Raw genomic sequence first — 27518 nt, forward strand, 5'->3', positions numbered from 1 at the left:
CACATCAGCCACATCTTGCCTTCTTAAAGTTGCATAAATAATTGCCCTTCCTCCAAAGGTATGCGTGATATTTCATTATCCTTCAAAATTGCTCGCTGTCAAAATGGCGATCCATTCCCCTAAAAACCGGCCCTCTCCCATGTAATTTCTGTCTAGTACCTTAAACGATATGAAAGTGAGAAGTTGCGGGCTCACGTGACTGAGTCCCTTATGGGCTATGACGACTGTTATATGAGTGGACGCTGACGTACATATTGGCACAGAGGTAACTGTACAGACGGATGTCCTAATAACTAACCGGTGAAGGTATTTGCAGACAAAATCCAAACGTCTCTGATATCTTGATTTCATAACATACGCCAAATAGCGGTAACAGCTTAAGGTAAGTAAACAGAAAATGATTTTCCCCGCGTCTACAATTTGTGATTTCCATGGTATCTTGCCCTCACAGTAAGTGTGACGCCGATGAACCTTCTCTCATTCCTATGGCAATGCTGTAGTTGCTTTCTTTCCAAAAAGTATTTCATGCCCTTAAGATTTGACACTCGTATAGTGATTACCTTTTTGGATCACTACAAAATACAGATATATTTTGAAATGCTACAGCCAACCTTGGATTTTGGAAAAATGATGAGGAAGTAAGTTATAAGTTGTTTTGACGTCGGTCATACATGATTTCACTTCGTTTGTTATGTGTTCATACTGACGTGATACGAGGCGAACTATTCAAACGTCAACTCCCTTTCTGTGTTATCACAAAACTGTCAGCAATGAAATAATACGGAAGTTGAATGAATGACAGAATACAACTTTCCAGATATTGAGATATTCTATTTCTACATTAAAACTCACTTAGTCACATTTTTTGAATGTTCCCGTTTTTCTACTGTTTGAGCTGCTCCAAAGTCATATTTGTCATGCGCAATATTGAACTTTCCAAAACAACTTTTGATGTTTTTCACGTACGATGTTATTCCACAGTTTAATTAACGTAAGGATTGTGATTCTTTGTTTGTTAATTACACAGTGTGATATTAAAACAGAACGGTCCCTCTATCAAAGGGACCGTGACACAATGCATCGCTTTAGCAAGTCTGGTTATGAACTGTGTATTTCTACGCATTTGAAGAAGGGGAAAGTGGGTGATATGCACCACCATCACGCAACTTTTTGAAATATTTTCTTGTGCGTTGCTAAACCTGAAGGAAACCATCAACTGACTATTCTTTTATATGTCAAATGTTAGGGTATCACAGAATCAAATTATCTCAAATTCACTCTTATTTGAAACCATATCGTTCACTTCCTCTTTGTGAAATCGGTGACAAAAAGAAATTATAAAGTTTAGTTTTCACTAAACAAATAACTCCTTTAAAACTTCAAAGGGAATGAGTTGTCGACCACCGACAACTGGCAAAGAATCGGTCTATTACAAGATCATCAATAATAATTATTTACCAGGCTCATTCCGCGTTAAATAAGTATTTAATACAGCCTTGTGTCAGAGAGAGTCGAAACCCCCGTCGGCGCTTAACTTATTATTAATTCCAATGTATGGTTTTATATCGACATACGTACATTTTATTTCCGTGACGTGGTACTTTGCTCCCAACCGAGAGGCCCGATCATATTACAGCGGAAATCAACCCAGTTTAATCATTGTAGTGAGCCAACTCAACTCAACAAGCGTGTTAAATACCATTACGCTTCGATACGATAGGTGGCGCTGTGGCAATGGTACCCACTGTCCTGACGGTCACCGTGGCCTTCCTATTGGCCAGTTTTCTTATCGGAGAGGTGAAAGTGGAAGCGATGTTAGCCAAGGAACATGCTTGTCAAGGTACAGTAAAAGAGCCTTCTGATTATGAAATCATACAAAACTGGGAAGAAAAAAATATTGTGATGTGTTCAAAATGTGTTGGTTCAACTGTAGGTTAATGAAAGCAGCATCCGGATACTAGTCATTATCTGAATAACGGTTTGTTTTATTGTCAAGTGTTTTGAACTTTCAAAAGTAAAAAAATATTGCGTCGAAAGTAGTATTCATTATCTGCTACAATTTGTGACGTCATGGGATATGGCATTCTCGACGGTCTCGATTGCTGCCTGGTTGCCATGGCTTAGCTGATACTGTACTTAATAGGGATGTCATTGAGGAATACAATACAACAATTGCAATTAATCTAAAATGCTACTTTATTTATTGCAACAAAAAGTGAATCTTAATGGTAGTCGCAAGTCAGATGCACATCATGTCAGGAATAATAAATAGGCACGTTAAAAAGACATCACACACATAGCAGAGCTCACTGTATTTCAGAACCATAAACTGAAGTTTTGATACTCAGTCTACATGATGATAAATTTGAGTTTTATCGAAAACAACAACCTGAGCAAGCATTATTGAAAGGGGGTTACAATAAAATTTCGTGCAGGTAAGTACGGCCCTTTTCGTTACACGTCGTGTAGTTTCGAGCGTTGACTTTTTGCAATGATATTCCTACGAACTGTCATGTGTTTACCCGGTGTTTGTATCTCAGAAATCTCAAGGTCTAATTTTTTGAAGTGTTATAACGAAACATAATTATTACTTTGTTATTTAAGTTTTGATCATATGACAAACCCATTTTGGAAAATATTAGTACGTCTACTCGAGTCAATTTCTTCCTTTCAGCACACTGCAACAAATAACCTTCGACATTTAGCACTTAGCAGCGACTTTGGACACATCGGCAACAATACTGATTCTTTGTCAACTTGTATGAATATTATTCAGTGCAGTATTTAGAAACATGGCCGACTTTCCCACAGGTGTAACATCTTGTCAACACCTTCGATTTCACACTACATTGATACGAATCATCGTATTTCTTTCCTTCTCTTCTGTGTTTGTTTCTTCTATATCCCTTGAAGTTTCCCTTCTTTTTCATGTCAGTTTGATCTGTATCTAATTTATAAACAGATTTATTATTCCACCAGGTCTTTTCAACTCATCTACAGTTTCAGGATCCCTCTCCTTCAGCCATATTCGCATTTGTTCAGGCATGCCTTCAAATATTTGCTCGATCATTTCACGCAACTTTTCATAGCTATCATCGTATTTGGCAGGGAAGCCAGCCACTTCCATCCAGTGGTCAAACAGGTATGGCACATCAGCCCACCAAAGGGAGAATTGCTCGTCATTCCTATATTACCAAGCTCTGACTTTAACACGGCATGACTCCCTGGTAAGGCCATACTCTCTGTATATTGCTTCATTGACCTTGTCATAATCTTGACTGCCGTCTCTGGACAACCTTGAAAACGTATTCATGGCTTTCCCAGATAAATTAGGCACATTTTGTACCCACAATGCCTTTGGCCAATTATTGAGCACAGCTAACTTTTAACACGTAAGCAAGAAGTAATCAATATTATCAACTTCCTAAACTTAAAGGGACATTATTTGTATCTTTTGACCTTATATTGTTGCAAACGAGCAGTTGATAATGTTGTTCGACTTACTGAAAGATGTCTAAAAAACGGTCGACCATAGACAACTTCCATCCCGTTTGCGTACACTGTATAGAAAAACCTTGGGTCAGGGGTTAATGGTGGGCTACTTTTAACCTCAGAGTTGGCAAGGTGACCTAGTACCTGCGATCAGACCACACTGCTAACTGCTATCTGGGCCGCTGTAAGCATCCGCGTGTAAAAAAAATAAACCACGCGAAGTGAAAGTCGAAAGCGCAGTATTGCAGTTTCGGGATTCCCTATTACTGATGCCGTTTGCTCAGTTACATTTTGACGGTCAGTTTTTCATGGAGATCTTGACGGCCAATCCTGCTCTTAGATACACTATTCTTTGCTGCTAGAGAGCACATTTTATAATGGGCATTTCAAATGCCTACAAGCTGCAAGAAGTCGACGACAAGGCCTATAGTGGCGGATTTTTTTCGTCCCGTTTGTTCCTCCATATGCATATGTAGACTTGCCCAAAGCCTGTGGGCATAGAAATGTGAAAACAGAGTAAAATGAAGGGATAAACTTCAGTAGACAGTCATGTTATTGTCGAGGTGATCGCGAAATTGAAGCAATGTACTTTGACGACTGACACGTACATCATGTCACCGTCTGCGTGGCAGGGCTGTGCAAAATCGCTGGCAGCACCTCGGTTGCGGCATGCAGTTTCTCCACCAAAAACAACCCATTTTTAATCCCAAGCTTGCATTGAGTTTCGTTTTTGAGCACACCCACCTCGGCTGGGTACACGATTAGCCCTGCGTACAGGTCTGTGTGTTCCCGGCGTTATATGGCGTGGAGGCCGTATAACGCCGGGAACACACAGACCTGTACGCACGGCTTAGGTACACGATGTGCTCAGCTGCGCTTCAATACTTACGCAAAGCCCACTTTTGGGAGTGGGTCGGAGACACGGAGGCCGTAAGCGACGTATAGGGTCTCAGGCAACTGTCATTGCGATGTACTCACTTTTGGTTCGAAATGCGATTCAACTGATACAAATAATTACACAATGCACAGAGAATAACAACATTCAAACAGATCTTGTGTGTCGAGAGGTGACTCCACTCGCGAGCAGTACATCAATGACAGCACTCGCCCGGCGCGGTGTCACAATGTCACCGACGCGTGCACCGTGCGTTCAGTCCGAGTGTGATGTTTACAAGTTCAACAAGTGATCATGTCATGTTTGTAAAACGAACCAACGTAATGGCAAGAAAATGCCCTAAAAATCTTGAAAGTTGACGAAGATTTGCCAACGATCAAATGCACAGAAAATGCATTACTCTGTACCTGTTTCACTATCACCACAGCAATCTGACATCGTTTTAGTTTTACCATTGACCCAATTGCGTCTAGGTTTTATTTGTTTCACAGTCCGGGTCATCGATACTAAAATCAAACTTACAAGCAAATGCCCTGGCTTAGTTTCACTATTTGACAGTAGATTGTGAGACGTGCATTTGTTTATGCGCGTGTGCTTCTCGATATCCATAGTGCTGTACTGAGTTGGTGTGTAGGTCACAGGCCGTTCACGTTCCAGCTGTACTTTGATGGTTGACGTATGCGTAGTAATATTGGTCATGTGCTTGGGTTCAATAATGGCGGTTGGTTCAAATCGCGCGGACGCCCTTACCAACATTGAACCTTGCCGTAAACAGCAAGAAGGTGGTTTTATATATCCTTGAAGCCGTCCATAGTCACAATTTAGGTCTCCTATTGATTTGACCAGGGATTTCAGTCATCGAAAAAATGAAAAAAAAGTCAAAAGATACAAATAATGTCCCTTTAAGAAGACCCTTATTAATTCCATTCCATTCACTTTCAGTTCCTTTGCGCGCTTTTCCGTACCGAGCTCTCGGTGAATTCTTTCAGATTCAAGCGTTTCAATATTTCTTGCCCTTTGTAATTCAGAAACTTCGTATTTTAATTCCTGTCCTTTTTCGTGAAACATGACCTCTTCATTGGTCTCAGTTCTCTTTTATCGGGGACACAACTCTTGTCTACTCAGCTCGCGAGCTTTGTCAGATGGCTTGCATTTAATTTCAGCTCTCGCACCTTCATAACCCTGTTGAGCATTTTCGTAGTCGCCGAAACGTTTTGTGCAGTGACACTCATCATTTGTACACAATAGAACATACAAAACTGACTGGTAAGGTAAAAGCCCCTTTTAGTGCTACCAATCCTTGATTGCAGTGGTATCAACCGAGAGTTGGTTGAACTGAATTTCCGGATCGTTCTGGCTTAAACTTTCGTTTCCGATAGCGACATTTAATTCCTCATTCGACTTGAACAGCCTTATAATATTTCCCACAATTCCTAGACCTTGCCTCAATGCTGTGCGTAGGAGTATTAATCCTAGAGCAAAAGTTCATTGTATGCCATTGGAGTACCAATATGAGGAATAGTATCTTCTAAGATTACAAAATCTTCACTGGCGGCAATTGTTTCAACAATAGTCAGTTACTTACAGCCACTCCCACTTATGTAAACAGGATGCACCATGCAGCGTAACCCGAAAGACTAACACTGTGGCGAAATTTGTTCGTCTCATATCGCATATTAAAACTCACTCTCTGTTACTTGCTACTAGCGAATATTATACTTCATAGCTCACTTGAGGCTACATGCTGTTCTGTTCGCAAAACCTACTTTTCCAAGTGTCAATTGGAACTTTTTCATCGCCTTCTTTCCGGGTAAGAGTGGACGACGTGTCTTCTGGTTGGCATTGACGCTTTAATACACACCTTTCTACAACAACGATGGCTTTAAACAGTTTGTAGCTCCAGTATCAATCTCGAATACGTTCAAGCTTACAAACTCCTTCGGTTCTGTTGATTATTCCGACGTTTCTCCTCCAGTATGTCTAAATATAACTGTCTATAGCTGTACAAGCTCATGCGTGTATAATCTCTTTCACTGCAAACAACAACTTCGCACGTTTCCTCCGATTTCAGCAGACGAGTTTAGATTTCGGATGAGTTTTAGAGGTTTACTTCAGCACGTTGCAAAAAGATAGATCGCTCTACTGATCGAACTTGCACAGTTCATAAAAACGCGATCGTCTTACGCTTCTGTCCTCAAACCATGGAGAAAAGCGGACGGATGTGGTTCAGAGTTCCACAAAACTAGCACACATGTAACGTGGCCGGATGTGTTGATCACTCCACGGAACTTGGCAGAGTTGGCGTTGTTGATTTTCCATTGTAGAAGTTCTATTAAGGGAGCCGCCATTATTTACGGCCTGAGGGGGGGGGGGGTCGGAGGAATTGCTTACCTCGACCGAACACAAAATTAATTCAAGACACTAGTAGAAATTAATTCTAGCACACATTAAATTAATTGCAGCACGTGAAAACATTTTGAACCCAAAATCAATTGAAGGAATTAATATATTAAATCTAGACTACATAAAATTAATTCCGGCACATAAAAAACATATAAATAATTTGAAATGTTAACAAAATTAATTCTAGACTACATAAAATTAATTACAGCAAAGATAAGCAGAAATAATTAATTGGAACACACAAAATTAATTCGGCATGACTACACAAAATTAATTAAAGCATATAAAAATTAATTAAAAGAAACATACAATTAATTAGAGGTGCTAGTAAATTAATTCCAGTCTACATAAAATTAATTCTAACATACTAAAATTAATAAAACATAATTTTGACCAGAACGGGCCCCCATACCTAGCCCTGGGCTGCGTTCGATTATGATCCTCGGGGAGCCCTAAGTGACGTCATGACGTTATGATGGGGCTCCCCGGGGAAGTGGGAATATCGAACATTACCGGGGGGACAAAATGTCAGACGACAACAACAATACAGCCATAATCTAAGATTTCGCCACAGATTAGCAATTTTTTGCCTGTTTATTTTCAACAAGTCCACCATGTCACGTCAATTGTTTTGATTAACTGTACCAACCAATAGGGCGATATTTCTCCATGAGCACTAGTGTTGTCTGTTTGTCGTCCGCCATGTTTGTTATACAGTGCCCCACACTTCCCCGACTTGACGAGCAGGGGCGGTGAAATCTACCCCGAGGTACCCCGACAATGACGTCACACGATAATCGAACAGAAACCAGGTCGCCCCGGGCCACCCAAGGGCGCCTCGAGGAAGATAATCAAATGCACCCCTGCGTACAGGTCTGTGTGTTCCGATCCTGGCATTATACGGCCTCCACCACACCGTCCGCGCAGCATATCCTAAAATCCTAAAACGACGTGGTGATGAACAATTTTCTCTAGAACAGATCCTTGGCATACACTGTACAAAAAACGCTGCTAACGCAACGTTTATTCCGAGGTGAAACCGCGTGTTAGTTACGGACTGGTAATTACTTCGTCACGTGATTTCAAACGATTTGCACGGTGTGTAGTGTTACATATCTGCGAGCACAGGTCGCTGATTGCCCGGCTGCCAGGTTTGTTCGTCCCATTTTGCTGTGGTAGTCTCGTATCACCAAGAGAACGTGGAGATTACAGGTGCAGCCAATGGAGCTATTCATCGAAAAAGCTATTCCAGAAGCATTTTTTGAGGGCCGGAGAAATTTTAATTTTACTGGGGCAGGGGACATATTTTTAAGTGGCAGTGGAGCAAATTTTAGTTTTTCATGAACATAAATGTGGATTTCATAAACACAAAAATAGCTTTTATGAACACAAAAATGGTTTTGATGAACATAAACATGGAATTCATAAACACAAAAATGGTTTTGATGAACATAAACATAAAATTCATGAACACAAAAATGGTTTTGATGAACATAAACATAAAATTCATGAACACAAAAATGGTTTTGATGAACATAAATATGGAACTCATGAACACAAAAATCATTTTTATGAACACAGAAATAGTTTTCATGAACATAAAAATGGTTTTGATAAACATACATAAAATTCATGTCCACAAAAATGGTTTTCATGAACATAAACATAAAATTCATGAACATAAAAATGGTTTTGATGGACATAAACTTAAAATTAATGAACACAAAAATGGTTTTCATGAACATAAACATGGAATTCATGAACATAAACATGATTTTTATGAACTCAAAAATAGTTTTCATGAACATAAAAATGGTTTTGATGAACATAAACATAAAATTCATGAACACAAAAATGGTTTTATGAACAGAAAATAGTTTTCACGAATTTTGCAACACTTGGCTTGCCATATATATATATATATATATATATATATATATATATATATATATATATATATATATATATATATATATATATATACTGGTATATATAATATTATATATATATATATATATATATATATATATAAATATATATATATATATATATATATGTGTGTGTGTGTGTGTGTGTGTGTGTGTGTGTGTGTGTGTACATATACCGGGTATGAACATACATATCTCAAGCATAAATATTGCTGTTCTTTTCTATTATTTTGTATTAATTCATAACTTCACTAAATGCTTCAGTATATATCAACAAAATTGAGTAGCCCCCTCTTCTTGTTCTCCACTTTTGAGCAACGCTCCCTTGTAGCTTTCGATTTTTTGAGTGACCCCCTCAGATTCCTCCGACCCCCAGGCCATAAATAATGTAGGCTCCCTAAGTAAGCATTAGAGCAGAGAGTGAGGCGAATGACGATAGATACGGATGTACATGCCTCATGAATACTCATATCTTACGAATAAGAGGCCACATCATCATCGCACTGCATAATGCAATATGTGTAATATATGTGCTGCAAGGTCACGATTAACAGAACACTGTGCTTTGAAAAAAAAGAACTCAATTTAAAAGAAATAATACAGCTTCCCTTTGTTTTATAGCCTACGGGATCACGATACTTACTGTTTCGATTTCCTTTCTTAGGTTAACAATAATCCCTGTGAACGGAAATAAAATTAGTTGAGAATTTATCTAAAAGTTAATCTCAACACTATCGTAGTTATGTTTTTAATAAATGCTATAAATAATGATTGATATTATTGATTGGATTTCCATATTTTGCAAATTTCTCAAAAGTGTTAGGTGCCATATAGCTGAATGTTGAAAGATCGCAAATTACTCATAAAAACAAGTGTGAAATGTAAAAAGGAAAGCAGATAAGATTAATTTTGCAGATTAAATCGACATTAATTCATCATCCAATTATTCCAAATTAGTTCCAATCGTGTTATTAATAATAAAAGCCACTAAGTGTAAACTTGCTGATTATTCCCTTAGAAGCTGTAGACAAAACAAAATATGCTTCAGGTAGTTTGGATTCATGAGTACAAAACTTAGTTTAACGTCAATACATAGAGTTGAGCAACTACATTTTTTTCATCCAGAAATATTGCATATTTTCACTGATTTGATTACAGACCATATTTACTCAGCTGAAGACGTGTTCATCGTGATAACCGAATCCAAGGAGTGGGCTGAAGCCGCTGACTACTGCAAAGGGCTACAAATCGGCAGTGGAATACAAAAGATACATGCTGAACTGACCACGATACAAGATTCAAATGTCGTCCACAAGAATATAACAGATCATTTGTCAAACGGGACTGCCCTTGCTAATCCTAAAAACGATGGCTACTGGATCGGCTGCAATTGCTCCTCACGTAGCGAAATTCAATGTTCTTGGACAAGTGGGTTAAGCGTCGCCTCTGATAGGTGGGCAGATGACCAGCCGAATATGAAGGGAGACGATATCTGCTACAACCATGATACAATGTGCTGTCGACTATGGTTTGTAAATTGAAATTGTTCTTTTATTTCTGATCTGATGTACCTAATTGACAAACTTCATAGTTTCTTGACTAGTACAAATGCCAATTAGTCCGTGGGCTGGAGGGGCCCACCGTGCACCCCCCACATCCCTACTACATGGGTATTGTTTTGTTCTTTAGGACCTGCTGAACATGAAAAAAGATGTAAACATTGGATATTTTGGGATGCACTACCTATCGAGGCTGGTTTTTGATTTGCATGTACCGCAAAAAAAATGGCGAAAAATGGGTAGGGTTAGGGGGTACTATATCCTCCCCTACATTAAGTAAACTAGCATGAAATAGCACAAACCATACATTTTTGGAAAGCTCAGATTCTGCTCTTTATGAGCAACACCAATTTTAGCAAAATTACATAGAATAGGACGACTTTAAAATGAATTGTTTTGAAAACTTTGAAATTTTTTACCCAAAATACCATGTAACAATTGTGATTTACTTTTTATTAAGCAAAATTTTGACAGCTTTGTGTGTTTGACTTATTCATTCCCCTATATTAAACAAGAAAAAAAGTGTTAACATTATATTAGATATTTAACTATACAACTACTTCTCTGGAGTCAATTTTGAATTGCGTGTATACTGTATGGGGTGTGCAAAAGCTAAGGGTAGGGGTAAAACATTCTTTCCTTGATGAAGTAAACTGCCTTGAAATGCCATATATTATAGTTTTAGAAAGCTTAGATACTGGTCTTTCTAAAATGCATAAGGTTTTAGTAAAAATATATGACGTCATAGAATTGGATAGCTTTAAATCGATTATCTCTGTTAATTCAGTATAATTTTTAACCGGAAGAAAATATGATAACCATTGTTTCCTCTTATGAAGCAAATCAAACGGATCGATGTTATTTACAAATTGCAATGTGCTGAAGAAGAGAATATATGTCAAAATTGGGTATTTACCATGCATTATTGTCTCTAGTCACTAAAACAGCAAGTTTTGCTACATTGGTATATCGTGAATGGGCATTTTATTGTTATGCAATGAACTAATACACAGCCTTAAAAAGAAGACTTTAAAACGTGCACATATAGTCATATTGCCATTTTCTCCTTGCAAAACTTGCTATTTTAGTGACTAGAGACAATAATGCATGGTAAATACCCAATTTTGACATATATTCTCTTCTTCAGCACATTGCAATTTGTAAATATCATCCATAAATCTGTTTGATTTGCTTCATAAGGATAAAAACAATATAGTTATTGTATTTTCTTCCGGTTAAAAATAGTGAATTACAAGAAAACATCGATTTAAAGCTATCCAATTCTATGACGTCATATTTTTTTACTAAAACCTTATGCATTTTAGAAAGACCAGTATCTAAGCTTTCTAAAACTATAAGGTATATGGCATTTCAAGGCAGTTTACTTCATCAAGGAAAGAAGGTTTTACCCCTACCCTTAGCTTTTGCACACCCCATACAGTATACACGCAATTCAAAATTGACTCCAGAGAAGTAGTTGTATAGTTAAATATCTAATGTTAACACTTTTTTTCTTGTTTAATATAGGAAAATGAATAAGTCAAACACACAAAGCTGTCAAAATTTTGCTTAATAAAAAGTAAATCACAATTGTTACATGGTATTTTGGGTAAAAAATTTCAAAATTTTCAAAACAATTCATTTTAAAGTCGTCCTATTCTATGTAATTTTGCTAAAATTGGTGTTGCTCATAAAGAGCAGAATCTGAGCTTTCCAAAAATGTATGGTTTGTGCTATTTCATGCTAGTTTACTTAATGTAGGGGAGGATATAGTACCCCCTAACCCTACCCATTTTTCGCCATTTTTGCGGTACATGCAAATCAAAAACCAGCCCAGATAGGTAGTGCATCCCAAAATATCCAATGTTAACATCTTTTTTCTTGTTCAGCAGGTCCTAAAGAACAAAAAAATATCCATGTAGTAGGGATGTGGGGTGCACGGTGGGCCCCTCCAGCCCACGGACTAAATCAGTCGACCCGGTAGATTTTCCTTTAAAATTTAAGAAATAATTATCTGAACGTTAACTTGTTCCTGCATAGCGTATAAAAGAGCGATGGCAACGAAATCCGTGACAAAACAGAGATGTCCCAAGCCATCACTGCAGATATTCTTTCCTCGATCGCAGCTAGTATGCGATGAAGCCATGATTTGCTAAAATGAGACTTGACAATGAGCTTGACCACTGAGTTGACCGAACAAGAAGCTGCAAGCGGAAACTTTTACATCCTACACAAAACACTGAGGAAATAAATACTCACTTTTCGCAATGTTTCTTTACAATCCTTTGAGGCCCGGGTAATATTATGCTTGCAAGTGATTCCCTTATGCTAAAATGCCGTTAACTTATTCGATTCACAGGAAAGACAAGTTTTTTCTGATGGATGACGCTTGTTGTGAGACTAAAAATCCCTTTATATGCCACTTTAGTAAGTCTAGTCTTTTACTTGAATATGTCTATTCAGTGAATATATAGTTCCATAAGTAAGCATGATATGATATGATACAGACCATAGGTACCTTCTTTTGCATAAATATCCAACACTTATTATAAGGTTGTTAAATGTCTAGATCAATTCGAGGAATACTTCGTTTTTAGCTGCTTGTTCTTATCATTATATGACCACACGCATTGCGTATTTCTGTCTCACGGTTGTTTGGAGGCCTCGTTTTAGTCAGAATGTTATTAGATCATTCTTAATAGGATGCAGTAATTCCATTATATCACATGATAATTTATAGACTATCGACAGTCCTTGTGCCTTTTTTCTATTATTGGTATAGTCTGGCCCACATACGGTGGAGGTCGCAAGCATAGCGCCGAAGGCGCGAGCGGGGAATGCCGCAAGCATGGCCACGAGTGCGGTTAAGCCTGCGGCGTTCCCCACTCCTGAATGTGCAAGAGACTACATCAATAATGGAAAAGAAACGGCAAAACTGTCTAGATTATTTACGAAATTCAGCACGCGCATGCGACACAATACATCGCTTTATTTCATGCCTTGTATATCGAACGTCGCGCACTCCATTGGATTCAATGGTGACTCATCGATGACGTCATAGTCATCATTGGACTGAAAGTGAACCGGAACTATGTTCAACTTAACAACTTTTTTATGTTAAATTGTCGAAATTTCATGTTTTGCACAGGAAATCCGGTTTTGGAAATTTTTGCAGAAAAAAATTGATATACCGCATAACAGTAGTTTAAATATATCATTGCGCCATTCGATTATGAAAATCGTTCTATTGTTAACGGATTTTCGTCTAAGATGGAAATAAGGCATTGGTAAGGCAAAATTAAATCTAAATATTTCGAGTGAAAACTGTGTAAGAGAGGCATGTAATAAAAATATTATAGCCCAAACATAGGACTATGTACCCTCGGGGCAGGAGACCATTAGCCCTCCTTACGTCGGGCAAATGGTCACCCGCCCTCGGGCACATAGTCCAATGTTTTGGCTACAATATATAATATTGACAACGTGTTGGATTATGTTTACATAAATACGTTCTTCCCTAACTGGAAGAATGTCTGCATTCTCAAGTGGTGGAAGCATATGAAAGATTTGAAAAAGATATTGAATAGGATTAAATGGAGAAGAAACGTATTATAAATACGATAAATATCACCACTAAAAAGGCCAATTAAAAACGATATGTGGTTTCCGGAAACCCGACCTATCCTTTTTATTACATGCCTCATATATCGAACGTCGCTCGCTTCATAGGATTCGATGGTAACTCTTCGCGGGCCGCATAATCACCACTGGACTGAAAGTGACCCGGAACTATTTTCAACTTGACAACTTTTGGATGTAAAAGTCTTGAAATTTCATGTTTGGTATGGGAAATCCGGTTTTTGGAAAATGTTGCATAAAAACATTATGATAAACCGCATAACACTAGTAGTAGTTTAAATGTATCAATGCGCCATTTGATAATGAAAATCATTCCATTCGTAATGTTTTTTCGTCTAAAATGGAAATATAGTATTGATTATCATTTGCCAATAAACGTAAATATTTTGACTGAAAACTATGTAAGAGAGGCATGTAATAAAAACATTATAGCCCAAACAAGGGACTATGTACCCCTGGGGGACAGGATACCATTTGCCCGACGTAAGGATGGCAAAAGGTTACCTACCCTCGGGCACATATTACCATGTTTTGGCTATAATATATAATCCTATTTAAAGCCTCCGTCCCATAACTGTTTCCCCATTTTCAAAAATCACTCATGATTTTGCTGAATTTTGATGCTATAGGTCATACTGAAATAAAATTAAAAATCATAATAATAAAGTTCCCGACCTACCCTATTTCCTGAGGGCTTGTTAACGGAAACAATTTTTTTTCTAACGTCTTGTGACATTTTACTCCCATGTATATTAGCTTGACTGTAATCATTCAAATCACTGCTGCAAATCGTAGGATGAGAAATTACTTAATACGCAAACCGCATTAGAACACACCTGGTATGAAATGCTTGATTAGCATTGATTAAAAATATCACGAAAAATATTATGTCTGTTTTACCAGCGCTCATTCAGTCGCCTGGATGGTGTTATTTTTTCTAGATTTGACAGGAACTGGATTATCATTAGATTCGAAGTTGATCAGTAAGGTAACTAGACTTCCAGATTGTTCCTGTGAGAGAGAAGCTAACAAAACCATCCGTTGTAAATCGGAAATGATTATGGACGACAGCGGTCTCTTCATACTTTGGCCGTCTCAGAAAGCTGGCACACCCGCAGTAAAGCAGTGTCCACAGGAACGCAACAACGCAACCAGGCTGTGGTAAACTAAACTAAACTTTTCGTACTGTTTTAGTTCAATGTTTTATCATTAGAATGTCTTCAGAGTTCATTTCTTGAAGAATATCAAAATATTTGAGATATAACTTCGGTATGTTGTTTTATCAATGAATGCATGTTTGTCTTTTATAAGCAAGGAAGGGTTGATCGTTTACAGATCTCCTCGATCAGTAGAAAAACTGAGATAATGAAAATTGGAAATAAAAAACTAGTGACTAATATTTAAACCAAAATAACCATTTTCTGCATTTTTAGGACTAAACTTCAAGACTTCAATAAGTACACTTATATTGATTGCTTTAAAGGATGTTACAACTCACTAGTTTTCTAAAGTTAAATCCATGTCCACTGACAATAGGAGCGTTGCACTTACATTTGACTACACATTAGAATAATGTACTTAATAATCCCTTAAATATAACGCGATGCTTGATTGGTTCTTTGTGATGGATGACTTGCCGTTCTCATTACAGAGGATTCAAATCGATGTCTCCATATTTTTTTTCAGTTCATATGTTTGTTCGCCAGCAGGACGATTGCAAGCTGAATGGGAACCCCCGGATACTTCCGACTGTTCGCTGAAAAGACCAACTAGAAGAGATCGATTGAACAATTTGGCAAACTTGGCAAACTTTGCTAGTGATATTTCTAGAGGTGCGAGGATACAGATTATCTGATTGGATGTTCGTCGCCTATCACGACTTTCAGTACAACCTCTTATGGCAAATTATTAATGTCATCCCTGTTTTAACGTTGACGTATTCACTACAAAACTGATTTGTCTTTCATGTAATCTTTCAGGGCGAGCATTTTATGTCTGTACCTTAACTACAATAATCTGAATCACCTTTGATTAACGCGAGTAATTTACCTCATAATTTTTAAGAACAATTTTCGGATTACTGAAAACATGGAAATTTTATTGACACTTTTCATCTTGATAATTATGCTAGGTTGATTTGTTTTCGGCAAAAAGAAAATAATATATCACAATGACACATGTATCTTTAGAATCAAGGGCAGTGTGGCAAGATGCATGAAATGCTTTTTGCACACAAGTAAAACTTGCAAGTAGAGTGTACTTGTATCTTCACGTAAAATGCGCCTTGGGGAAAGATATTTGGAGTCAAAAATTTTCACGATTCTTTTTTGATCGACCACTTGGAAGTTTCTCTAGTACTAAACCATAGACCCTCGAGAAAAAGTTTATCTCGAGGGTCTATGACTAAACATTTTTGATCGGCCACTTGGATGTTTCTCTAGTACTAAACCATAGACCCTCGAGAAAAAAGTTTTTCTCGAGGGTCTATGACTAAACATTTTTGATCGGCCACTTGGATGTTTCTCTAGTACTAAACCATAGACCCTCGAGAAAAAGTTTTTCTCGAGGGTCTATGACTAAACATTTTTGATCGGCCACTTGGAAGTTTCTCTAGTACTAGACCCTCGAGAAAAAGTTTTTCTCGAGGGTCTATGACTAAACATTTTTGATCGACCACTTGGATGTTTCTCTAGTACTAAACCATAGACCCTCGAGAAAAAGTTTTTCTCGAGGGTCTATGACTAAACATTTTTGATCGACCACTTGGAAGTTTCTCTAGTACTAAACCATAGACCCTCTAGAAAAAGTTTTTCTCGAGGGTCTATGACTAAACATTTTTGATCGACCACTTGGAAGTTTCTCTAGTACTAAACCATAGACCCTCTAGAAAAGTTTTTCTCGAGGGTCTATGACTAAACATTTTTGATCGACCACTTGGATGTTTCTCTACTACTAAACCATAGACCCTCTAGAAAAAGTTTTCTCGAGGGTCTATGACTAAAGATTTTTGATCGACCACTTGGATGTTTCTCTAGTACTAAACCATAGACCCTCGAGAAAAAGTTTTTCTCGAGGGTCTATGACTAAACATTTTTGATCGACCACTTGGAAGTTTCTCTAGTACTAAACCATAGAAACTCGAGAAAAAGTTTTTCTCGAGGGTCTATGACTAAACATTTTTGATCGACCACTTGGATGTTTCTCTAGTACTAAACCATAGACCCTCGAGAAAAAGTTTTTCTCGAGGGTCTATGACTAAACATTTTTGATCGACCACTTGGAAGTTTCTCTAGTACTAAACCATAGACCCTCGAGAAAAAGTTTATCTCGAGGGTCTATGACTAAACATTTTTGATCGACCACTTGGAAGTTTCTCTAGTACTAAACCATAGACCCTCGAGAAAAAGTTTATCTCGAGGGTCTATGACTAAACATTTTTGATCGACCACTTGGAAGTTTCTCTAGTACTAAACCATAGACCCTCGAGAAAAAGTTTATCTCGAGGGTCTATGACTAAACATTTTTGATCGACCACTTGGAAGTTTCTCTACTACTAAACCATAGACCCTCGAGAAAAAGTTTTTTCTCGAGGGTCTATGACTAAAGATTTTTGATCGACCACTTGGATGTTTCTCTAGTACTAAACCATAGACCCTCGAGAAAAAAGTTTTTCTCGAGGGTCTATGACTAAACATTTTTGATCGACCACTTGGAAGTTTCTCTAGTACTAAACCATAGACCCTCGAGAAAAAGTTTTTCTCGAGGGTCTATGACAAACATTTTTGATCGACCACTTGGAAGTTTCTCTAGTACTAAACCATAGACCCTCGAGAAAAAGTTTTTTCTCGAGGGTCTATGACTAAACATTTTTTGATCGACCACTTGGATGTTTCTCTAGTACTAAACCATAGACCCTCGAGAAAAAGTTTTTCTCGAGGGTCTATGACTAAACATTTTTGATCGACCACTGGATGTTTCTCTAGTACTAAGCCATAGACCCTCGAGAAAAAGTTTTTCTCGAGGGTCTATGACTAAACATTTTTGATCGACCACTCGGAAGTTTCTCTAGTACTAAACCATAGACCCTCGAGAAAAAGTTTTTCTCGGGGGTCTATGACTAAACATTTTTGATCGACCACTTGGAAGTTTCTCTAGTACTAAACCATAGACCCTCGAGAAAAAGTTTATCTCGAGGGTCTATGACTAAACATTTTTGATCGACCACTTGGAAGTTTCTCTAGTACTAAACCATAGACCCTCGAGAAAAAGTTTTATCTCGAGGGTCTATGACTAAACATTTTTGATCGACCACTTGGAAGTTTCTCTAGTACTAAACCATAGACCCTCGAGAAAAAGTTTATCTCGAGGGTCTATGACTAAACATTGCACGGTGACCCCTGATTTTCATTCCTGATTTTGTTATAAAATGTTTGAAAGTTTTATTAAGGTAAGCTTATGTTTGAGAAACAATTGTGAGTCTGTCACTTTCGGGGCGCATGTACATTTCCGACAGAGAACTATAGGCGTCTTGATCTATTTTACCAAAGCTTGAACTCTTTTGATGTTCCAGAGCAAAAGAAGAAAGTCCTCACGCAACTGAAGAACCTCACCGCTGAAGCCGAAAGTTTCGATGAAAGTGACGTCACGATTTCCATTGACGTCATTAAGAGTATCTTAGAAGGCAGGAGAAGAGGAACGGAGGTTAACGTGGCTGAAATAATGCTGCGGATTATGGATAATTTGCTGAAAGTTGATCGCGGAGTGTTGATGGCCGGTCAGAGAAAGAGAAAGACCGCAACCAGGTAAATGAGAGAAATTTACAAGGAAAAAGAAGAAAAATTGTTGGTATCTGTTATTGTAGATATTTTCTTTTCTGTTGTATGGTTTCTGTGAAACATAAATCTGACAGAATGCACTTCGGGGACTGATATTCGGACTCTCGAATTTTCACAATATTTTTAAGCGTACCACCATGAGGGCTCATTTTGAAGCTTATGGAGTAAATACAATTTTCACCGGCTAGGTTTACTGAAAATGGGGAATTTTATATAACATAGGGATGGCGGGCATTCTAAATTTCATATCTCTTTCTCTAGTACCAAAATTGGCAAGATGCCGCCCGATTGTTATTTTTGATTCTCAAAGAGTATCGTTGAAAGTTTGCTTGAGGAAAGTATAGGGAAAAGTTTGTATTTTATTTTCGAGGCGCGAACAATCTTACAGCCAGCGATACGCTGCTGTGAAAAACTTAATTTTTTCTTCCTTCAGACTCATCAAAATTATAGAAAGACTTGCTTTGGCTGTAAACATTGGCAAAGGGTTCGAAGATACTGATAACACGTCGGTAACCATAACAACGCCAAATATTTACGTCATGGTAACAAAAGTCGATGCTTCAGAGTTTGATGGCTTAACATTTAAGATGTCACTTACAGAGGTCAGTCGTAGTACCTAAACGTAACAACATTATTCTGCTTAACTCTTTGAGTACCGAGAAAGTTAGTTTTGTCACCTTTTTAAAATATAACTCAGATAATTTCTTTTGAGATGCAATTTTTCAAAAATGTGGATCAAAACTGTAGCCTTTGAACAATTCAGATTTGTCATGCTGGTCTAAAATAATCAAAAGGATTACAGAAAAATTCATGAAATTGGTAAAATGTAGCACTAAAATTTTGCTGGGAAAATATTAGCTGTCAAAGGGTTAATATACTTAATTTCATATTCCATGAAATCGGGATTTTATTTCTATGATCAACTTTTTACTTTCGAAGGGAGAAGTAAATGGTCAAAATAAAGGAGAAACATCAATCACACTGCCCACTTCACTGTTTGACAATCTCGACCAAGCTGAGAGAGACTTGGTCAAAAGAGCAGAGTTTATCACCTACAAGTCAAATTCTTTCTTTCGGGTGAGTAGCAACACAGAAGGAAATTTGGACATTTGAAAGATACAGCAAGGTCAAGTTTAAGTGTGGAAAGCAGACTGTTGTCGAAAGTACATCTGTTTGGACAATTAGGGAATTTGTCGGACTTTTGTATCAACAGAGAATGTTTGCGTGCTTCAATACTTGAACGATTGAGTATCTTCGCTTATGTTGAAGTCATTTTAAAACTAGCTTCATCAGAGCAAATAGAAGCATACCTATACCAGCTGAATTTGAGACAACGTGCACACTATTGCTTCTAAATCTCTTTTCCATAAATGACCTCAGTGAAAAAGTCGATAGAGAATAGCAAGCTCAAGGGCAAACAGGCCAATTTAATGAGATATACAACAATTCCATAAACAATGCACTGAGTCAGAGCGGCATGCCTCGAAGTCGCAAAAAGTACGTATCAACGTGACAACGTGAGCAACGAAATATGTTGGAGTCTCTCTCGGCAATACGGTAATAAGCCAATGTAGCGTACTACATAATGGTTTATAGTCAACTTCTTTTTTGATTATTTGGATGTTCGGCGCATCATTCTGGTGGCTCTGGGTATCGCCATACTATATAATGTCCTAATGATCATTCTGCATCGTCTCTGCAGGCCATTGACAACACAACATCTGCTCGGCTCAGCACCGTCGTTGCTGCAAGTATCGGGGATTTAAATATAACAAACTTGACGGAACCCGTCGAAATCAAGATGGAGCACGAAAATTCGGTAACAGTGATAATTTCTATAAAATATGATCGAATTTCCAAACATACTGACGGGTAGTAGAATAAACAAATCGAAAATATTTAAGGTCATAGACCATAGGTCCGCATATAACATCATGAATAACCGATATGAATATTCAATAGTAGAAAATTTAGCTCGGTTTTATTTTTTCGACAAATTTCAATCATTAATGGCAAACAAAACGCCTTACATATTAATGAGGCTATATCGGTGGATACATTTGCCTTTCCATTTATTAAGCCAAAAAATGCTTGTCATCGGTAATCGCAGTGTTTAATTAAAGGCCAGCTGAAATGGCTGGTTCCCGAATTAAGCTGAGTAACCTATTGTGTTGTACCATAATGGTTGAAAAGATTGTTATTACCAAATAAGTCTGGTGTTGTCGATAATGCAAATATAATTTAATTAAAAATGCTTCTTCTGCAGTCGACAGCCAATAGCAATGTCACCTGTGTGTTTTGGGACTTTAGTCTGTATGGTGAGTATAACACGTCATTTCGTAAATTTCCAGAACAGTCAAAATTATTATGTATATCATCATCGATGGAAATGCTTGTACAAAGTCAATCTACACTATAAAAGCAATAAGAAATAACAACGCATTTTTGTAAATCCGACCGTCGGACAGAGACTGCAACGAACGAATGTTCACGATTCAAACACAACAGTGCTTTAAACAATCGTTACTGCAGATTTTCCACCTTACTTTTGCTCATTGTCTGTTTGCGTCTTCTGTACTCTCCATTACGTGACCGCTCTCAACGCTGAAACACTGTCACCAGATGGTCGAGGTGCTTGGTCAACTGAAGGTTGTGCTGTTTCATCGAATGCAGCTGGCGGCGGGAATACTATCGTCTGTGCGTGCAACCATCTGACCAATTTTGCAGTATTGGTTGTAAGTGAGAATAACCCATTCTCTTCTTATTCTCTACCCGCTGAGCTTATGATATAACTTCTTCAATTTAAGTTACAACTTAAGGTCAAACGTTTTCTTGACTCGATTTAAAATTGTTTCGTTGTTTTCCTTTGTGGTTCATGTAACTTAGTCTTAAAACTGCATGTGGCGCATTTCAGGAGAGTATTACGAATTACTAACAGAACGCTGTTTCTTTTACAAGGACGTATACGACGAAACTCAGCACTTTGACTCAGCCAATAAGAAGGCGCTATCTGTAGTCTCATACATTGGATGCGGGATATCACTCCTAGCGTTGGCTCTGGCACTGGTCAGTTTGATCGGATGCAGGTGAATGAATATCAGTTATCTTTAGTTTGCCGACCTTTTTACTGAGTAAACATATCAACTTGCCAAAGAGCACGACGAATGTCAATGTTTAAATTAAGTTGCTGCGGATCCGTAGCCCCTACCACTCCCTTTGCTGGTTGCGTTGAGGGAGTGGTAGGGGCTACGGATCCGCAGCAAAAATTAAGGCGTGACTATTTATAGTTTCCGTGATAATTATATTACAGTTGAAAGTGTAAGAACATTTGCTACAGTGAAATGTCGTGCAGTTGGTAATTCTAATCAATATACAGAAGAAGCATGTTTACATGACTGATTTTCAACAGATACAGCACTTCTACCAAAACAGCTATGACCACAACAAGTTTACCCTTCCCTCACTGAACAACGTATCAACATCCTGACGCATTTTCTGTAAGATACTAAATGTCATGAGACACATGCTTTTGTAAAGGTTCGAGCAAAAGAGAGAAAATGCAAGAAACAGTGAGAAAATCAGATTTAGCGGAGCAACAGATTTATACCGGGCGCGTTCCTTGTAAATGTTTTCAGCCGACTACCTGCCGCTAACGCGTAACAGCAGAGGCTACATTTAGGTCACATCAGAGGTTGAAGACTCATCTTTATGAAAAATAATATACCTCAGGCGATTACAATAATGATAGTCGTCTGATTTTAAAAATTAAAATCAAAATTTACTGCATTAGAAAATGATTTGGCTGTTTTGTGTACTATGTCTTTAGTATTCATGTCTTTTAAACAGATAGGCGTGTTTTTAGGCCCTGTCTTAGATATACACATCGAACTTTTTACATAATTGTAATATCTTTTGTTTCAGAAAAAGGAGCGATAAAGCCAACAAAATACTGATCAACTTATGTTCAGCTCTTTTCCTGACGTTGATGGTATTTTTAGTGGATTCTCTCGTCGTCGGCTTTGCACCAATCAGATCCGGACTTTGTACGACCATAGCCGCTTTGCTACACTTCTTCTTATTGGCCGTTTTTCTGTGGATGTCGCTACAAGCAGTGTACATGTATCTGATGTTGGTGAAAGTCTTCGAAACCTACATAGTCCATTTCATGGTCAAGTTTTGCCTTGTTGGTTGGGGTGAGTGACGATCATATGGTACTAAGCATTTCCTGTAAAGTATGTTGATTGTTTGAACCAAAATATCTTCAACGAGAATAAGAAGACTGAAATACTATATCACTGGTATTTTACTAAATTTTACCAAAATTTCAGTCTAAATTCAACACGCTGATAAAGATGTCTAACGAAGAATGTTCAAACACAAGTTAGAAACATATTTCACTTTATTCTGTTTAAAATAACTAAATCAACTGAGTAAATCTGTTTTATGAGTATATGACACCGAACATAAGGTCAAAGGGTAGATACAGCGACCCTCTGAACTATTCCATTAGCACATGCTGAGTAACTCACCCAGCTGTAATGGTAAACGTAAAAAATATTACCATCGCCACGCCTAACCAAAATAACATTACAGGACAGGTCTGATCAACTTCCTGAAACCAAATCCTTTACATTTCAATAGTGCGTTGATCTCTGCCACTGCTGGTTGCCTCTTAACGTCTATTAACGTAACGTTATGAACCTCTAACTTTAAACATTAGCTCTATCAGTAACAAAATCTTTTTACGTTACTTGTAGATTTCTTTTTATGATTTTTTCATTGTCTTTTGTTCTGACAGTTGTGTACTTGACTGATACTTTTATTGTAATTTAAATCAAGATTCCGTAAGGGCCAAAGTTTCAATGAAGGATTATATTAATATTATACAAGACATTACATATTTCATTGCATTACATATCATAGCACTACATCAAATATCATTACATTAAATATTACATTACGTATCATCGTACACTATTTACATTTCATTGCATTGCACAGCAATTTATGAATGTAACTCAACCAACAGGAATTCCACTGGCAATCGTCGTTATTACTCTATCCGTGGACGTAGAAAACTATGGACACTACAGCGAAATGTAAGTTCTAGAAAGTTGTTCATACCTGATAAAGTGCTGTACTTTCGCCTAAATCACCATTAAATACACATATTGATAGTTATGGAAAATGTAAAAGAGAACTATCACTTTTATCTAGATACAGACTTGCTTATAAAGTATGGGATAATTATGTGTTTTTCGAAGTCCGTATAGATATCAGAATATTACCAATTTAACAAATATTGTTTAACTTTATATTGTGTTTTCTCAGATGCTGGTTGTCGAGGTATCCTTTCTATGCTGCGCTTCTTGCTCCACTATGTCTGGTTCTCATCTTCAACTCAATCATCTACTGTCTCGTCATTTACCAAATATGTGGACTCAACTCAAAAGCTATGACTGCAAACGAAAGATACAGTTATATGTCTCAGTTGAGGGCAGCCGTCGGGTTGATGGTACTGCTTGGCCTGACGTGGGTGTTTGCAATTTTTGCCGTTGGTGAAGCAAGTCTTGTGTTTAACTACCTATTCGCTATATTCAACAGTCTGCAAGGGCTCTTCATGTTCTTGTTCCACTGTGTGATGAAGAAAGAAATAAAAAATGGCTGGAAGAAGTTTTGCTGTCAATCCAAGACGACTCGATATACGGTAACAGGTGAGTGAATTGCAATAATTTGCCTAAATAATATTGAGAGAAATATGAAATGCGTATTTCAAAGGTCTAATTATATAAGACGATGCTGTTAAATAGCGCACGTTCACATATCTAATATCTGTACTACAAGTACAGATGACGTTATCGCTACGTATTGATTATCTAGACACAAATTATGCCAGGCTCCCTCATGTATATCTGCCCTCCAAATTCCAGTGGAGGCTATTACAAGTTGGTTGCATCAATTTTGCAATGTACTTCACTCTCACCAGAAGACTTTTTACAAACATTACCGTTAGATTGAAAGTGCTTCGATCGAACTGTTAGGCGTTGACATGACACTTTTAAATGACAATTGCCTACAGCACAGTGCTTACCGATAACATGCATGTGTTAAACCTTGACCCAATGAAAGAAAAATACTTCATTTCTACAGATAACTAACCAAGCAAGTAATAGTCGGGACTGCCGTACTCTATGTACTGGAAAGTCTGTCATTCCCTGATTTTTTTCATAAGTTGTAATTGCAGTATCTGGAAAATTTCCTCATCTTTTGACCCTTCTGCACACCATTACTAATCTTTCATTCATGATATCCTGTCACACAGACGAGTCTGGTAAAACACTCAGTTCATCCGCTTTGAAAAACCAAGCGAGTGAGACTACCAAGACTGAAACAAACCTGGGTAAGTCGTAATGATATGATGATGCATCTTTAAAAGTATTTACACATAACGTTATATACTTGGGAGTGTTGAATCAGAGAATAAGCTGGTTTAGATTAATAACAATGTTATCGACGATTATTTGAACTAAAACGTCGGGGTATAGAGAACTTCAATCGTTTCGATATGATAAGGGGATTTAAACGGGATTGATTATAAGTCAACACACTTTCCGTGGCTATTTCTTCATGAAAAAAATAGATTCCTGACAAAATGTATGAATGGAATAGGAACAGCTGCGAGCATTACAATGATATAAATGTGCCAAATTTTGCATTCACTGTTACCACAATATGTACATCACCATTGACACTGTTGCGGTAACTAGACTTTACATATCTGCGAACGGTTGTCCGTTTATATACTGTTACAATTATCACTTTCATACTACCATGCCTTCAAAACCCGTCCAGTATTTTCAGAAGACAATTATCCCCCAATGAAGTAACATTTCATGAGTCTTATCAGGTTTGAAGAAATGCTTTTAGCTTTCTCTTTGAATTCGGCTTGACCTATGTATGCACAGAACGATGGACGTTACGAAGCAATCAGACGCCACAATGGATTTAACTTATTAATAAACTTATTGAATTGAATTTTACCCTGTATTTCCTTTCAGATTCATCAACTTCGGCACAATATCATATCGACAGTAATGAAAGGAATGGCAGACAGGCACAAAAAGACTAATTCTATGCTGAACTGCTTCCGGCCATTTTTTCCAATCAGCACCACTGTCAATTAATCATTACTTGTAATACCAAATACGCAAAAATAGTTTCGCTGAGTATCTTCCAAACATCATGTTTACATAAACACGACGCTAAGATCATGCATAGGACCTGGTGTCACATCATATCTAGACATAGTGAAGTAATATTATAAAGCTTTCTCTAGTTTCACATATATTATTTTCGATAGGCTAGACGTAATTACTACCTTCAAATCAGATCTGGAGGTTCTCATTCCGGTATGTCGTTTTCAATTTAAACCTTACTGTAAACACGAATTACACTCAGCATTTTGTTCATAGTTCAATTTCTTAAATAATATCAGACTTCACATGATCAAAATAAACATATATCTCGTAGCATGGAGTTGTGACGTCTTCCACTGAGGTCAGTTATAGGGTGTTCGTCTCAGTGTTCTTAGTAGGGTGAATTCAACTTAATGTCAAAATATAACTGTAGTGCTGCACTCTAAGTGTAGCGGCTGTCAGCAAACATATTTCCTTTACTTAAATGTTTTTTAAACTTAAATGTTTCTCACTGTTCCTTAAGAGAGTGCAGTAGACAGAAAGCAGGCAAGGGAGGAATTTGGATTTTGATGACTGCATATGCTGTGATCGTATGATTGTCTGTCTGATGTGAGATTTTCTGGGTCATCATAGTCTGGTTCCCTTACCCATTTCTACCGCTCGATGGCTGCTTTGCTAACAAAAGTAGGGTCAGGTATGGGCCAATGTTTCAGTCAGAACTTTGACTGCATATTTATGAGTCTCAGACAGGATCATGTGATCAGCACATTATGTCATATGTACAGTGTATAGTGGCAAGCTCGGATATTAGATGACGAAGCATCGAACGTTGAACTTGTTTGCACGGCTTCACTTTTAAGTATCCGACTCTGTTCTTCTATTATGGTATTTATGGTGAAATGACGATTGTGATTTTTGATATTTTTTCTCAGACGTGACCTGCTGACCATGGCGACCTTTGGCATGTACGGCAACGACTAAAAAATAAGTTATTGTTTTTCATTTAATGTCGACGTAGGGTGCTTGGTTAGGGAAACTATGGAGTTAAAATGACTCCATGGACATGCGAAATCGAAGGTAGCTCCAAGTGATAAATTCTACGCAATTACTGCACTTGTACTATTAACCATTGATAGCCATGCTTACAATAGTCCATGCCTGACCCTATTTTCGTTAGCAGCGAAGCCAGAGGTAGAAATGGGTCATGGGACAAGACTAACGAAAATAGGGTCACAGCAGGTACAGCAGGGGGCTATTGGTCAACAGTATTAGGCTGCGTTCAAAACAAATGGTGGTGGGGGGGGGGCTAGAGGAATTGCGATTGAAATCTTATTTTTTCAGATCCCCCTCAATACCCTAAAAAATTTTCAAGCCCCCCCCCAATTACCATATAGCCGCATATTATATTAGGAATGCACGCAGAGTAAAATATACATGTAATATGTCGTTCTGCACGTAGATATTCAACACTACCTCGTATCAGCAGGTTGTAGAGCCATATACCTAGGACAAGTTCTTAAATTGATCATTTTTAAAAGCATCAGTGGACTTTTTGGGTTTGTCAGTCTAAG

The 27518-nt window shown here is 37.7% G+C and overlaps 1 protein-coding gene across 1 annotated transcript; it reads left to right on the forward strand.

The window, feature by feature from the left end:
• The first annotated feature begins 228 nt into the window (after positions 1-228).
• Positions 229-26613, forward strand: LOC139142744 (adhesion G-protein coupled receptor G6-like). Its single transcript, XM_070712854.1, has 18 exons — positions 229-382; positions 1721-1840; positions 9877-10246; positions 12637-12704; positions 14858-15077; positions 15603-15748; positions 18487-18718; positions 19185-19353; positions 19691-19828; positions 20454-20570; positions 21018-21069; positions 21374-21486; positions 21710-21837; positions 22673-22944; positions 23781-23850; positions 24083-24465; positions 25074-25151; positions 25810-26613. Exons 2-18 carry the CDS (start codon positions 1735-1737, stop codon positions 25878-25880), a joined length of 2733 nt encoding a protein of 910 aa, XP_070568955.1. The 5' UTR covers positions 229-382; positions 1721-1734; the 3' UTR covers positions 25881-26613.
• Positions 26614-27518: the final 905 nt, after the last annotated feature.

Source organism: Ptychodera flava, chromosome 10 (assembly GCF_041260155.1).
Source record: "Ptychodera flava strain L36383 chromosome 10, AS_Pfla_20210202, whole genome shotgun sequence".
In the NCBI taxonomy this organism is placed as follows: Eukaryota; Metazoa; Hemichordata; class Enteropneusta; family Ptychoderidae; genus Ptychodera; species Ptychodera flava.

Excerpts from the sequence above, each read along its gene's own strand:
- LOC139142744 (XM_070712854.1), top strand. The coding sequence starts at position 1,735 with ATGGTACCCACTGTCCTGACGGTCACCGTGGCCTTCCTATTGGCCAGT. Across the intron at positions 19,354-19,690 it reads TTAAGATGTCACTTACAGAG|GGAGAAGTAAATGGTCAAAA; the intron begins GTCAGTCGTAGT and ends TTACTTTCGAAG. Across the intron at positions 23,851-24,082 it reads TATGGACACTACAGCGAAAT|ATGCTGGTTGTCGAGGTATC; the intron begins GTAAGTTCTAGA and ends GTGTTTTCTCAG.